General features: G+C 36.8%; 1 protein-coding gene and 1 pseudogene across 1 annotated transcript; one reads left to right on the plus strand and one right to left on the minus strand.

Annotated features, from left to right (window-relative positions):
• Nucleotides 1-10,313: 10,313 nt before the first annotated feature.
• LOC121258016 lies at nt 10,314-10,834 on the minus strand (annotated as a pseudogene).
• Nucleotides 10,835-12,849: 2,015 nt separating this feature from the next.
• Nucleotides 12,850-15,232, plus strand: LOC121258017 (60S ribosomal protein L36-3-like). Its single transcript, XM_041159335.1, has 4 exons — nt 12,850-12,997; nt 14,010-14,114; nt 14,549-14,748; nt 14,940-15,232. The coding sequence occupies exons 2-4, from the start codon at nt 14,013-14,015 to the stop codon at nt 14,968-14,970; spliced, it is 333 nt and encodes a 110-aa protein (XP_041015269.1). The 5' UTR covers nt 12,850-12,997; nt 14,010-14,012; the 3' UTR covers nt 14,971-15,232.
• The last annotated feature ends 784 nt before the right edge of the window (nt 15,233-16,016 follow it).

Raw genomic sequence — 16,016 nt, forward strand, 5'->3', positions numbered from 1 at the left:
CTTCAAATAGCCTCTTCCTTAGTCATTTTTAGGCTATCAAGCGCATTCTTCATTATGTCAAAGGCACTCTCCACTTTGGTCTCACATTTACAGGCTCTGCTTCTACCACTATTACTGCTTATTCCGATGCTGATTGGGCTGGTTGCTCGGATACTCGCCGCTCCACATCAGGTTATTCCATCTACCTTGGTGATAATCTTGTCTCTTGGAGTGCAAAGAAACAACCCACTGTCTCTCGGTCCAGCTGTGAATCTGAGTATCGTGCTCTTGTCGCCATTACTGCTGAGGTTCTTTGGTTGTAACATCTCCTTTGTCATCTACGTGTCACTACCCCTGTTCCATCGCTTATACTTTGCGATAACAGGAGTGCCATATTCCTCAGCTCTAATCCGGTCTCTCACAAGCGCTCGAAGCACATTGATTTGGATTATCATTTCCTTCGTGAACTCATGGTTGTCGACATTATACACACTCAACATGTTTCCTATTCCTTCCAAATTGCTGATGTTTTCACAAAAGTGTCTCCGGGTCACTCTTTCTTCTTTTTGGTTCCAAGCTTTGCATATGCGCAAATCCCACGCTTAGCTTCCCCCCCACCACCCCAAGGGGGGGTGGTGAGGATACTCCAGAATCCTCTCTTCATATTCAGCCATCCTCTCCATTTTGTAGTATTTGACCCATGATTGTAGAGATGTATTATTCATTGTATGATTTATTTCCTTTTGTGCTTTATTTCCATTCTCATGTATAGTCATACGTGAATGTACTCTATAAATAAAAATATATCTCCACCTCTCAAAGTGTGGTGGTTTACAAAAAATTCTCATAGGCGGCACTGGATAGCTTGCTCTTGGCCTTTTCCTGGATGTGGAGACGTGGGGAAGGGACATGCAGACTAAGGGTGGTTGTTGGCGACACACATGGAGGGGTTGACGTTCCTTGTAGTTGCTCTAGACTAGTGGCTTCCATCGTGCAGGAGAGAGCTCGGAACCATTATGCACAATGCATGGATATATATATATATATATATATATATATATATATATATATATGAGTGTGTGTGTGTGTGTGAAGTAGCAGTTTGCAATTTGGGTTGGCATGGTCTGTGGAGGAGGGAGTGCGACGTGGGGCTTCACTAGCTAACACCAATTCCAGTACATGAGAGAGGACCACGATTCATGGTGGTTGACACTTGAACCTGGGGATGGTAGGAGGTTTTGCACTAGCCGGGGCAGTGGGAAAAAAAAACCGTTGTGCATGAAGTGAACGTGCATGTTTATTTATATATACACAGTAGTAAACACTACCCTCCTGAACCATTTCGCTCAACTCCTAAATTCTATCATTCAATTCTAGCTAGCTAGCTTGTTTGTTACTAATGTAATGGATGATCGATATATCTGCCTGTTTTTATATTCTTTGTAGTAATATGGAAAGTAGTGAAGGAGACCCATATCTAGTTTACGGTTTATGAGATTAGAAGATGAAGTGATCTCAGGACAAATATCACTATGTTATTGTGGCATTCCCTCAAAACTACGGATGTCGGGCAACCTAACAAATTTTGATCGGCGATTTTTAAATTGTCCATATTATAAGGTTAAAAAATATTGTGGATTTTTCAAATAGGTTTTGCAAGAATAGAACACGCAAAATTCCAATCAATGAAGAAGAAGTACAAAAGCGTCTTGATTGCGTTGGGGTTTTATTTATTGCGTTATTAGTTAGTCTAAGATTTTTTAAAGTCAATGATACTATAAATTGTTTAATTCTACATTAAGAAGTGCTTGGCTTATCAGGAGAAGTTGTATTTATTTTCCGAATCAACCTATGTGGGTTGTTGTAGTTGTAGCATCTTTTTGTAAAAGACTATTTTACATTCCAATTAATGGATTGTGGCGATACCAAGGATCACCGAATCAAGTATATATTACAAGTGTGTGTGTGTGTGTGTGTGTGTGTGTGTGTGTGTGTGTGTTTCCCCTTCAAACGATATTCCAATCCCTTTGAAGCTTGCTTTTGAGCCAAGCAAGTTGATATTTAGGTAAAACCATGGTCACTATCACTCCATCTGCAACTGCACCAACATGACCACCTTCCCCTTTGCCATTTGTTGGTCCTGGAAGCACCAAAACAATACCTTCATCTCCAACCCCATTGATGGTATAATTGGCAAGGATTGGCTAATGTCCCTTCAACTCCAATCCATAAATATTAGTTTCTTTCAAATTCACAAAGGTCAAGTTAGCTCCAAATAATAATGATATTATTATTATTGATCTCCACTATTTTTTTAGATATTAGCTCTACCACTGCAAAAACATCTACAAGAACTAAATCCACAAGAAGTCTAGAAGTCCAAACTTCAAATGCGTAAAACCATTCCAGCCAAATCCTTTCACCCATCTAACAGCATTCCCATTCGATTCCTTAAAACTTCATTTTCCCTAAATTTTAGGGTTTACATTTGGGATTTTTCCCAAATATATGCTCCATATGGCCCCATTTTTAGCGTTTGGTTTTGGGGATGCTACAGTGGCTCCCCATATATGGGGAACCACTGTACATCCCAATCCTCCCTTTCGGTTTCTCATCCCACGCAACGTCTCTCTTCCTCAACCTCCTTGCTACCGACCATTGTTTGCCTCCCCATCCAGCAGCCCCTCTGGTCATCGTCTCCGATAAGGCTCGTGCACACCGCCAAACACACACACACACACACACACACACACACTCTCTCTCTCTCTCTCTCTTGCAATGGGGTGCTCTATGCCGATTCATCTTCTTCCTAGCATACACCTATATTGCTTCATTGTTTTTAGATTCCACAGCCTTTTAAATCCATCTGATGTCGTGCTTTACTCGATTTTCTTAGGTCTGATTTACACATTGTCATGGCTTGTGATTTAGTTGAATTTTCTTGTTCTGCAAGTCAGACCTATAGCACCAAGTCGAACTTCTCTGTTCTGCAAAATTGGGGCTCTGATTTACATTGTTGGTCTCTAACGATCTGTTTAGGGTTTGCCATTTGGGTTTGTGATTTTGCATTTGTAGAAAGTGATTTTGCAGGCTATGATTTTGCATTTATATTTGTGATTTTGCTGCTCTAGGGTTTTAATTTGATTTCACTATCTTTGCATTCATTATCTTTGTTTGCATTATTTTTCATGCTTTCATTTTCACTTGAAATATTTCGGGACATCGTTACTTTGGTAGTTGGAGATACCATGTTCTGAGTTGGATCCTTGTTAGTACTAGCAATCATGTATGAAAAAGATTTGAGCCACTACAATTTTTATTGTTTCCTTTAGCTGGAGATGCCAATTTTGAGCCACTACAATTTTTATATAGTTCCCTCACTTTCTTTCAATCTTCTATTTTGTTTCTTTCATTCTTTTATTTTGTCTATAAGCACAAATATTGTATTGAGATTCTGTAGGGGAAAGTGCTTGTAATTTATCGTATTTGAATAATGTTTTTTTTTTTTTATTCTTGATTGTATCATCTTTAGTCATACCAACAAAAAGATGTAGGCATATTTTAAATGTCATCATTGGTGAATCATGCTACTTAATCTAGACATATTGACTTATGTGGCTGAGGATGAATAAAAGTATTTTATCATCCAGGATTACCCATACTTTCTAGCCAATGGTAATTTTCCTTCTCTGAATTGCTATTGTGAATGATTCCAGTTCTATAAGCCATCAAAGCATGAAAAATTTAGTGCCTATTTAGTTTGTATTTAGTGTTATCAGTGAGATAGACAATATTCATTCAACAACACCATCCACACAAATGCATGCGATTCCATGGAGTTAAGTCTTGTTGGATTATTAAGTCCTAACTCTTAGCAGCATGTGGTCTTGTAGAGCTGTCTCTAATTAATCTATTCGCCTCTCATTTATGAGACTATATTGGATTTTGTCACTTTTTAACTCATATATTGCTTATCTCATTTTTGTTTTGACAAAGCCTTGTGATATTTGCATGTTGATCTCATTCTGTTTAGATTTTGGAAATTGAAGAAACTTGGCAGACATGTTATTAATTGCCAATGTGGATGACTTATTTTATTTTTTCCTTTAGAACATTTTGTTTTAATCCATATATTGCTCACTCATTTATGCTTTTATGGTCTATTCATTTGTATACTGCTCAATATTGTTTGGATTTTGTAAATTATATTTCTGCGTGTTATGTTGTGATTTAGTAATGTCGCTTAGTTTGTTTTGTTGGATTAGAGCATTCTTGTAGTTGGACCTTCCTTCTCTAACCCCCTCGACTGTGATGATGACAAAGTCTCGTGGGGACACAGGAAATTTGGCATATATCTCCACGGCATGGTAACTCGAACGACCAATAAGGAGTGGCAACCCGTTGTTGCAGTCATTCGAGGGTGCCAAATTTCCTATATGTTACCATTCGGTTCCCAAGCCGGCTAGCAAAATCATGTCGCTATTGTTCTTAAGTGTCTAACATCTCTACCAACTATTATATGTCTACAATTTCTATGAGATGGATTCACAGACCATGGATATATGTACTTCACCAACCTCCTCAGTCAGGACCCTTAAACTGACCACACTTATGGTGGTCAAAGTTAACAATCTCTTATGACTTTTAATGACTCTCCACCCTCACCCCAAGTACAGCCTCTCTCCTTAAGAAAATCAGCAAGGGTTCGAACTTCACTCTCGAAGAAGACGAGTTACTTGTCTCAGCATGGCTAAAAGGTAGAGTTGATGCCGTTTAGGGAATGGATAAAAAACACGCCTAACTTTGAGAAAAAATTAGTCAATACTTTAGTGAGTATAAAGAAAGTACAACTGAATGGAGTGTTGAGTCCTTAATATATCGATGGTCAGCCATTCAGAAGGCAACCAACAAATTTTGTGCTAAACTGGCCCAAGACAAATGGTTGAATCAAAATGACATGACTAAGTAAGACAAGGTATAACCATCCATTTTTATATGCTTTTGGCATTTGTTTTTTTATAAGTTATGTTTCCTTTTTATCTTTGGTCATTAATTTTTCCCTTTTATACTTTAATTGCAAGTTTGAGAAAGCGAATGTCATGAACCAATTGCTAGAGAAAACCTCCTTTCAATTCGAGCATTATTGTTACCTGTTGAAGAACCAACCCAAATGGATTCAGAGTTGCACAAAGGACGGTCCAAAGCGAAGGTAGACAATGTCCCCAACCCCGACTCGTACCTCAATTGCTACTGTAGATTTAGTTTGTGATATCGAGGCCAAGAATGTTCTAGACAATGATGCCATTGAATTGGAGAGGCTAATGTGAAGGGAAGCTGAGAAAGCAAAACGTAAAACCCAAGGCAGGCCAGCAGAGGAGATTGTTGGGCTAAGCAAGCTAAATTATACTCTTCTGGAGGAGTCACACACTCAAGAGAAAGAGTTTTTTAGGCTTAAGCCGGGAAGATGTAATGTGATCGAGAAAGAGAGGGAAATAAAATCTGACAAAAAAGACGAGAGACTGAGGTTGGAAGCCGAGAAACTGGAATTTGCGCGGATGGAAACGGATGAGAGACCGGTTGGAGAGAAATGAGCTAATCATGTTGATCGATGTGAGTACCTTGCCTGGACTACAGTAGATATATTTCCAGCAACATCAAAAGGAAATCATGGCGAGATGCAATGCTGAACAAAACTGACTTTGTTTCTTTATGTAATTTGTTTGTTTTTAAGGCAAAGTAGAATTTGTATAATTTTGACAACATTAATCAGTGAGTTTGAGATTGAGGTTGGCTATTATTATTAAATACTTAGATGTATGTATGTTATACTTTGTACCTTTAGTGGTATTTGTTCTAAAAGCTTAAAGATGTTAACAATGAATTTGTGCATAGATAAAATCTATTAATAAATTCGGCATTACAACTGCTTAAACTATTACAGATAATGAACATATTACAACAATAATTTGCATGTTCTTGAAGAAAACATATTTAAGGGAATGGAAATTGAAAAAACAAGAATATATAGTCACTACTAATCAGAAGATAAAATATAATGGATTGCTGCTAGTCTATTGTTGGGAATAAAATTGCCATTGAAGTTCAATTAAATCTACTTGGACCTAATAATGTGCCAAGCTGTCTCTAATTTCATGATGACGTTGAATGAAGTCCATAAGTTCGGTTGTAGGATTGTGCGATAGTTCTAGAATATCATCATCAACTTAATCATACTTGAAGTTCAAACTCTGATTATCATCATTCTCATCTTCGATGATCATGTTATGTAAAATAACATATACTTTCATTATATTTGTTAGCTCTTTCATCCTGAACATTCATGAAGGTCCACAAACGATTGCAAATCGTTGTTGAAGGACCCCAAATGAACGCTCTACCTCCTTTCTTACTGATTATTGTGCTACTACAAAATTTTACTTCTTATTCCCTTATAGAGATGGAATCGTTTTTACAAATATTGACCACTTTTGATAAATTTATTGGAGGAACACGCCCTTGGGCAAGTTTCGTGAAAATAAAATATATCTCTAACACATTGATATCGTTATGTGAACTGAGCATACCAAAAAATACATGTCATATCCAAATATCATATGAAGCAATCACTTCTAAAATAATAGTTGGTTCAGGACTGTGGACGGAGTATATACCTTTTCAGGCAGCGGAACAATTTTTTTCACTTCTAATGCATGCAATCAATGTTTCCAAGCATCCCTGGGAATCCACATTGTTTACCATCCGCCAGCAATCGAGCGATATCATTGACATTTGGAGACTGCAATATTTATTGGAAAAAACATTTATGATTTTATTCACAAATTTTTTTTAGGCTCTCCATTGTGGTGTTTTTCCCAATCCATATGTACTCATCCATAAAATTACCAGTGATTTCATACGCGAGCATTCTAAGTGCAACAATTATCTTTTACATAAAAAATAAATCTAGTCTTCCAATATTATCTCTTCTTTGTATGAAGTATGGCTCATAAGCCTCTACCTCATGTTGAATACGAAGAAATAGTAGACGACTCGTATGAAATTTCATTTGAAATATATTCGAGAGATATACTGGTGCTTCTGCAAAATAGTCGCGAAATAGCCGTTCGTGCCCTTGAATATGATCATGCCGAATATACTTACGACGTTGGCAATTGCCACGATGCCTCGATGCTGATCCGTCATCGTCATTAAGAACAATATCAAACTCATCTTTAGATGATAAGTTAAGCAGCAATTTGCCAAAGAATGAACGAGCCATTTAATGAAGGGAGTGGAAGATGAGGTCGGAATGACAAATTTTTCTTTAAGATGAAATCATACTTGGGTTCCTGAAAATGTGAATGGAACAAAAGGCCTATTTATATAGAAAAAAAAAGTTACCATTACATATAGGACAAATAATGTTACTGTTGGAGGGTAGACAAAAAATGTTACCGTTGGAGAAAGGATAAAAAAGGTTATTATTGGAGCAAAGACAAAAAAATGTTATCGTTGGAGAAATGACAAAAAAATGTTACCGTTGAAAAAAATACAAAAAATGTTATCATCGTCACGCGAAGAAGATGTGAAAGGGGAAAAAAATATTACCATTTTATAAAAGGACAAAAAATGTTACCCTTAGACAAATGCAAATTAAATATTACCGTTATGTATGCTGACTAAATCATATTAAAAAATACTATCGCATTGGAAAATACACATATTCAAAAAAAATTATTATTTGTAATACCTTAATAGTTTGAAAACTATTATTGTACCAGAGAAAAGAAATCGTGTAAGTGTTTACAAAATTAGTAAAATGTGATATTTGAAAATGAGAAGAAAAAGACAAAAAAATTAGTAGTTAAGAATGGAAATAGAAGTAAGAGAAAAAACTAATAAAAAAATACTAGAAAATTATTATTTTAATATAATAGAAAAAGGATAGAGAATGAGATGTATGAGATGTATGAGGTTTTTTAATGATAAGTAAAATTCAGGAAAAATTTATAGGAAGTGTGATTTCTAGATAAATTTTAAAGAATATTATAGAAAAACGAATGTGAATGCTCTAAACAAATCCAAACTTCAAATGAGTAAAACCATTCCAAACACAAACTATTCAGCCAACCAAAAATAGTTTAAAACCAGATCATTTGCAAATCCAGCCAAAAATATCAAGTTTAAAACCAAGGAACAATATAATACACCATAGTGAAAAACTGAATGTTCCAATTTTTGGCTACAAAACCGAGTGTTCTAGTTTCCCATAGTGATAAATTTAATGTTCCAAAAATATTTAATGAGAGTCAAGTTCCAATTAATGATCTTGTGACATATGAAAATTCAACGATGCTCCGAAAGTCTTCATTTTGTGACATGGTCAGGTCTTGCATATTCTTGCAAACGAAAAAAACATTTGTGAGATAAAAAGAGCCAACTAAATAAAAAGTCTAACCATTGAATTTCGTAAGATAAGCATAGTATTCATACATGTCAAATGTAGTTGACAGTGGCCGAGTCTAGAGATAATATAGTTGAGCTTGGTTCTCCCATATTCCCGAAGAAAAAAAAAATATGTCATCAAATTAAATGCTCATACAAGAAACATTCTTACATAATTATAAAACATAATACAGTGCAGTTCACACCGTGGGATATATGTACATTCCATTAAATATTATTCACATTCAAGGTGACTCAGGTTGAGCCACATTGTAGATAAAAATCATGATAGATATGAACCTCCTCTAACTAAGTAATATTCCTATTAATATTCAAATGTAAAGACCTGAATACATTTTGATAGAAAACTATGACTCCTTATTCAAACTAGAAGCAATGAGAGAAATATTTTCCGAAAGTTTTTCTGTCATTCCACAAATTTTTGTTAGGTTGAAGTAGGAAAGTTGAACTACACTAAATTTTTCATCATTAATCCAACAAGGTAGGTTTTTGCAAGTTAACAACAGAAGACTTACCTCCAAGGAGAAGACTAACTCTAGAAATATGTCCACAATGGCCAAATAGGTACCTCGCAAGATTGCAATCAAAACTGCAATAAGTTTCAACTGAGTTACATGCAAATAGGTCATTAATTATAGATGTATATAATTTTACAAGCCAAAAATTCACATCAAATACTTTTTTATGAAAAACCAAAAAGCAAAAGAGCGAAACAGTAATTTGGAGTTTCTTGGGCAAAAAGGGGCCTTTATCAAACTCAAACTAATTTAAGGGGAGGCGCCACTACCAGCCTTTTCTCAACAAAAATCTAACTCAAACAGCATGTTAAACTCAAACAACCTTTATCAAACTCAAACTAATATAAAGGGAGGCACCACATAAAACTCAAATAGAAATCGACCCCACATTTTCTCAGCAACCAAACAGAAATCCCTCCCACATTTTTTCAGCAACCAAACAGAAATTAAAAGGCAACAAAATCAGAGTAAAAAAGGCTAAGTTTTAGCCTCGAAGAGAGCTAAATGTTCGCGATTGAAGACGGAAGTGTAGCTCTTGGCGATGGCCACAGATCTATCAGCGTCCACACATCTCTCGATGATGTCCTCCTTGAGGTTGAGGGGGGAACAATCGGAGGAGAGGGAGGGGGTTTCGAATGATAGATTATTTGTTTGGAGAGAGAGAGAAAGAGAAATAGAGGGAGTAGGCGCGGGGTGGGGGGGGGGAGAGAGGGGGAAGAGATCACAGAAACAAAAAAACAAAAAAAAAAGTAATCACATGCATGCGGGTGTAAACTCTATTTTGCTGCAATTCCTATATGGCAGCTCCCCATTTGCAAGTGTAAAAGAATGATACACACCCGATCGGCTGAGAGCTTCACCCTAAATTATAAAGCATAAATTCCTAGAATCTGTAAACTTAATTCTCTTGAAAACCATCTCCAATCACTACTTTGATAATATTTCAAGCCACCCAAAAAAACGTTTAGAATAATCACAAAATCCATTAAATGACAGCTAAAAATTCATTAACATTGGGTCAAACCAGATTTAACACTACCTCGAACTAGGTGGGGTGGTCTCGTCCTGGTAGGTCAAGATAAATCCATCCACTCTAGTGTGAGGTAGCTGTGAACCACCCCACACTTGGGTTGACCACCCAGAAGAAGGGTGTTCATGGACCAAAAAACTTTATATGCAGTCATTTTGGTAGACGAACTCTGGGACGAATCCCATTGGCATGCCAGCTAAAAAATGAAATGGTGCATTCTAATATGGGCGTGAGAAAAAGGAATGCCAAATGAAACGGTGGGTGGAAGACACCTGAGTGATGCAATGCGTTTTGATCTCCTGATCCAACTTTTGCACAAAAAACCAGCAAGTCCATCAACTGGCACCACCTATGTCTAAGATCTAGTAAACTTGGTGACCACCTTGGTCCCCTCAAAAACAGCGTGCTTGGAGAGTTCACAGGGTAGCACGAGGTGCACCGCGGTCTGGATCTCCCGAGAGGTAATGGTGGCCTTCTTGTTGTACCTCGCGAGCCGAGAAGCCTCCTAAACGAGCTTCTCAAAGATTTCATTAATGAAGTTGTTCAGATCCCCCATGGCCTTGCTAGAGATCTCGATATCGGGTGGACCTGTTTAAGCACCTTGAAGATTTAGATCTTGTAGGTCTTGACACTCTTGTAGGTTCGCTTCTTCTTCTTGTCTGAGGCGCCAACTGCACCTTTCTTAAGGAGCTTCTTTCCGGCCTTGGATTCTTCTCGGTTGGAGACTTCTTCGCAACCGTCGATTTCTTCTCCTCAGTGGGCTTCTTCTAGGTGGGTTTCTTCTCGGCTTTGGGAGCCATAAGGAATTAATGGGAAATGACATGATAAACGTAGAAGAAAATAAAGCTAGTGTGTAACAAAAAATTACAAGTTTGCCCAGAAGATCAAACTACAAGTGCGTAACAAACAATTACAAGTTTTTGGTCGGTATCTCAATCTTGTAAATTACATGTTACATATCTTACATATCATTGGGTATCTCAATCTTTATAAAAATAAATAAATAAATAAATAAGAAAAAGACACCATGAGAACCTGATATTTTTGAAGAATAACAAGAACACAGAGCTACTAGTTCTTTAGGCGAAAATAAGAGTGAGAGTAGATAGCAACATTGCCTACCTCGTCTTCTTCCTTGGAGTGCAGCAAATGTTCAGATTTGACGATTAGGGAGCTCATACTGGAGAGGAACATCGTCTTCTTGATGCTCATAGACAATAAAAGTGACGATACCAGTCTGATTGGCAGAAGGAACCCCAAACAGTACAATTGGGTCTCGTTTTGCACACTGAAGAGGGAGGATACAGAAGAACGATTGGGTCTCACAAGAGCTAGGTTCTCTTCTTCGTGGTTTTCTGTTTTCTTCTTCTTTTTTAATAAGTGATGACATGGCATTCTAATAAATCAAATTCGTGCCCCTGGTCATGCACGAACTCACCCGCATATAAAAAGAACTGTCATGGACCACCCAAATGGTTATGGCCATTCTAGGATAGTTAGAACTAGGGCTGCAAGAGGATTGGACAGAATTGTTCGGTCCGGACCGGACCAGACCGATAGTCTTATTGGTCGGTCTTGGGTGTGTTTTTTTGGACCGAACCGAGACCGACCAAATTTATATATTTTTAAATATTATATATATAATATATTATTTTATATAGTAGTTGTATAAGTTAATTATGTAATTTTCCTCAAATGGATCACTATTGACCATATATACAATAAAATTATTTAATATTCATTAACTATAAATAAAATGTTAAATAGATCACTTAATTTCATTAACCATATATAGACAATGAAAAAAATGTTCATGGATCGAATGGACCAATTGGACCAATAGCTAACGGTTCGGTCCGACAAAATAAATGGACCGAAATTTTCAACCCATGACTCCTCTTGAACCAAATTGGACCGAATCGAATCGATTACACCTCTAGTTAGAACCATCCTTTATGCCATAAACGCCTGAACAATCCTTGGGGTTGCAATACAATTATTTTGATTATTAAATTTGTTAATAAAGTTTTGACTTGATCTTTGGTGGAATACATTTTAATCATCAACAAAAAATTAAAAGTGTTAACCTTTTATTTGAGGGTATAAAATTGCCCTTTTATGCCATGTTCTGTTTTAATTAAGATTGAGACTTTGCTCAATATCCATGTGGTCTAACAAATTCACATTTTATTGTTTAGAAGAAAATGATTAACTTATTCACTATACAAAATAAAAGATAGTTATGCAAAATTGAAATTTATTTTTAGTGTAAATACATGATGCATTGATGGATAGCCAAATGTTATGTAAAAGTAGGGCATAAAACCGACGTATTTGGTGCGGTTTCGGTCCAAATCCAATGTCGCACCGACCGATTAGGGGGGAGAAAACTTGTATCTTTGGTGTCGACGTGAGTCGATGCGGTTTGTTGGTCTGCTGTTGGTGTCACTATGAAATAGGAGGTGAGTGGCGGGCTATGAAGTTGCAGTTGCAAAGGAAGAAGTTGAGGGATGAAGAAGACGAGGAAAGAAGAAGAAGAAGAATGAGAAGTTTATTAAAATTAGATGAAACGACGTTGTTTAGATTAAGTCAAACAGCATCGTTTCACCTAATTTTGGTTTTAAAACTTATAATTAAAACGACGTCGTTTTATATACGTATATATAATATATATATATATATATATATTATATATAAAATTGGCCAGTTCAACGATTTAGATTTGATTTAGACTGAAACTGAACTGGCTGATATCATTTTTTTTTTTTATACGGCCGGCCAACTGGTTCTTTGTCAATTTCAGTCAATTCTTGACTCCGGCCGATTCGCATTGGTTCTAACTTCTAAGAGAATTGCATGTCTTTGTGATTGACCAAATTACCCTTCCTGTTTTGCCCATTTTCCTTCTCCCCCAGGCCCGGAGCTATAAAACCCCTCACAAACCGAAACCTAATCTCCGTTTCTAACTTTCTCACACCCGCCGCCTTAGACGTTGAAGCTTAAGGTAACGAAGCGTTCTCTCTCTCTCTCTCCACACCCACACACACACACACACACACACACACACACACAGCTTTCCTCAACATATAATTCCGAAAATATAATCGACATAATTCTTATATTGGCTGCTAAGAAAGTTAGAATCTTTGATTTTTACGTATTTTTATCTCTTTCATTCATTTCTTATCCTCTAGACAAAGTCCTAGATATCCAGATTTGTTTAGCTGAAGTTTGGCTTTTCGTTTGAGGGGTCTACATATATTATTTATCTAAATATGTTGAGGTTGAGTTTATTTGCTCATATGAAATCCTGTTTGCACATTGTTACTGTTTTTGAGTATGCGAGCCTGCTTCTTTGTTGCTTAGGTTTGTTTCAAAGATAAATCGTCCCTTCATTATTCTGAAAGCGGTTTTCTTAAAGTTTATCTGAAATTCTATGTGATTTATTGTTTGGTATACTTAATTCTTTTTTAAATCTGTGTTTCTGTTTTTTTGTGCCGAGATCTATATGGAATTCAAGGTTCCAACGTTTTTGTTTTGATAATACATCTCGGTATTGGTAGTTAAAGATTATATGTGATTTACTTCAAGAATGATTTTTTTGTAACTATTTTACTATCCCCGGTTCTAAATATGTGCATGTTGCTTGCCTGGTTTAGCACGGATAGTGCGTGTGTGATTGATTAACATTGACTGATTTGTGATTTTCTACGCAGGTGATGGCTCCTAAACGGCCAAACACTGACCTCTTTATTCTTTTTTAAATCTGTGTTTCTGCTTTTTTGTGCTGAGATCTATATGGAATTCAAGGTTCCAACGTTTTTGTTTTGATAATACATCTCGGTATTGTTAGTTAAAGATTATATGTGATTTGCATCAAGAATGTTTTTTTTTTTTGGTAACTATTTTACTATCTCCAGTTCTAAATATGTGCATATTGCTTGCCTGGTTTAGCACGGATAGTGCATGTGTGATCAAGCAGAATAACATCGACTGATGTGTGATTTTCTACACAGGTGATGGCTCCTAAACAGCCAAATACTGGCCTCTTTGTGGGCTTGAATAAAGGTCATATTGTGACCAAGAAAGAATTGGCTCCACGTCCCTCAGATCGGAAAGGAGTGAGTTAATTCTGTACCATGAATGTTTTTATAATATTCTGCCATGTTATACATTAGGAAGTTGTTAAACAGAAAAACTGCGTTAGAGCAAGAAGAATACTTTTAATAGTGTTATTCAGCGGCCTCCCAAAGTTATTCCAATAGTGTTTGCCATTGTGGTGGTGATGGTTTGTGGTTTGTGGTTTGATATTCCACGACTAGAGTTACGTTGTTTCACCATAATCTAAGTTTTCATTTTCAAAATTCTTTCCATGGCACAATCTGATGGTACTCTCATGTATCACTTTTGCTTGCTAGATAGGTGTCTTTTTGGTTTGCATCCCGTGTACTTGGATTGTGCCTTTTGTGCTTTTTAATGAAATTTATGTTACTTTTTAAAATAAATCTGATGGTACTCTGTCTCTCGCTCTCCGATTGTTCCTTAATACATTCAGAAAACAAGTAAGAGAGTCCACTTTGTGAGGAACTTGATCAGGGAAGTTGCTGGATTTGCACCATATGAGAAGAGGATCACTGAGCTACTTAAAGTTGGAAAGGACAAGCGTGCACTGAAAGTTGCTAAAAGAAAGCTTGGCACTCATAAGAGGGCAAAGAAGAAGCGTGAGGAAATGTCTGGTGTTCTCCGCAAGATGAGGTAAATTCTTCTGGAAAATCTCTACTAGAAGTATTAACAAGAAAATGCCTTTAATTGAGTTCAATTTTCTACCATGATAATTTTGTTGAGAAGTACATGCTAAATTGTGTAGCTTCTTGAAGGAAAGGCTAATTGTTTAGAGATGGAGTTTCAGTCAATCTCTTATTTTCCGTTTGGAATTTTGCTTGTAGGTCTGGTGGAGCTGGAGAAAAGAAGAAGTGATCTCATAACCCCATGCAATATTTTCATTCCGACACAGTTTTGAGTATTTTTGTTATCGAAGTTTAATCAAGACATGGAACTTTGAAGCACTTCAGACATGGAACTTTGAAGCACTTTATGGGAGTATATTATTTTTCTAGAATTCAGGTGTGACTGACCTTTTGCTTGGACATAGCGATCGAGTAATGGTTTTTAAGCTTATCTTTAATGCATGTATGCCTTGATGGTTTATGCTAAAGAATGTCCTTACAATAGTCATATATGAGTGTTGCCTTCTTGCAAGTTTGAAATCATCTTAATCTGGTTGATATTTGGTATCTCCGTCTTTTCTTGGACTATGATTCATATGCCTAATCCTAAATAGGCTTATCCTCAAAACATTTATTTTTCATATTCTGAGTCTTATCATGCAAAATGATGTGCCTAGAGTGCAAGACAAAGCGGACATCTCATATCTCGCGTTGGCTCATCGGTTATGCCTGTGTTGCTCTTCTTGGTATGCACATTTTTGCCATTTCTGAATCGTGCCAGGACCAAGCTGGTCTTCTGCTCGAATATGCATTTGCGCCCAAATTTCTTGAATGGCGATCAGATTGCATGAATACTGATACACTTGAATGTATTGTCATGAATGCATGTGAGCACTTGGATATACTGTGCTACATTTTCAATTCACCCAAGCCCATGGGTGGGGAACATTTCCCATCTAAAGTTTCAAGGAAATAGATTCCTGTTAGGCTTAGCTTGATCCTCCTAATTCGGTCTGAGCTTGCCCTCGCTTGACTTGTGGTTAGAGACTTTAGGTATACCTCCAGGCTTCGGCATCACCAAATCTCTCAACTCAAACCTTTCCGGTTTGCCATTGGCATTGTGGTACATGGGGGTTTTTGCTTGAAAGGTTTATTATAAGCTCACTCGTAGTTCTTGTCAGTTTTGGTCCGTGTCTAACCCGGTGGATAGTCTAGTCTTAATCTGTGATAAGAACAAGAGAGGTGCGAACAATCTTCCGAAATAAAGCGACATTTTCCTAGCCAAAATCCGAGGAG

The sequence above is a fragment of the Juglans microcarpa x Juglans regia genome, chromosome 3S, assembly GCF_004785595.1.
Source record: "Juglans microcarpa x Juglans regia isolate MS1-56 chromosome 3S, Jm3101_v1.0, whole genome shotgun sequence".
Classification (NCBI taxonomy): Eukaryota; Viridiplantae; Streptophyta; class Magnoliopsida; order Fagales; family Juglandaceae; genus Juglans; species Juglans microcarpa x Juglans regia.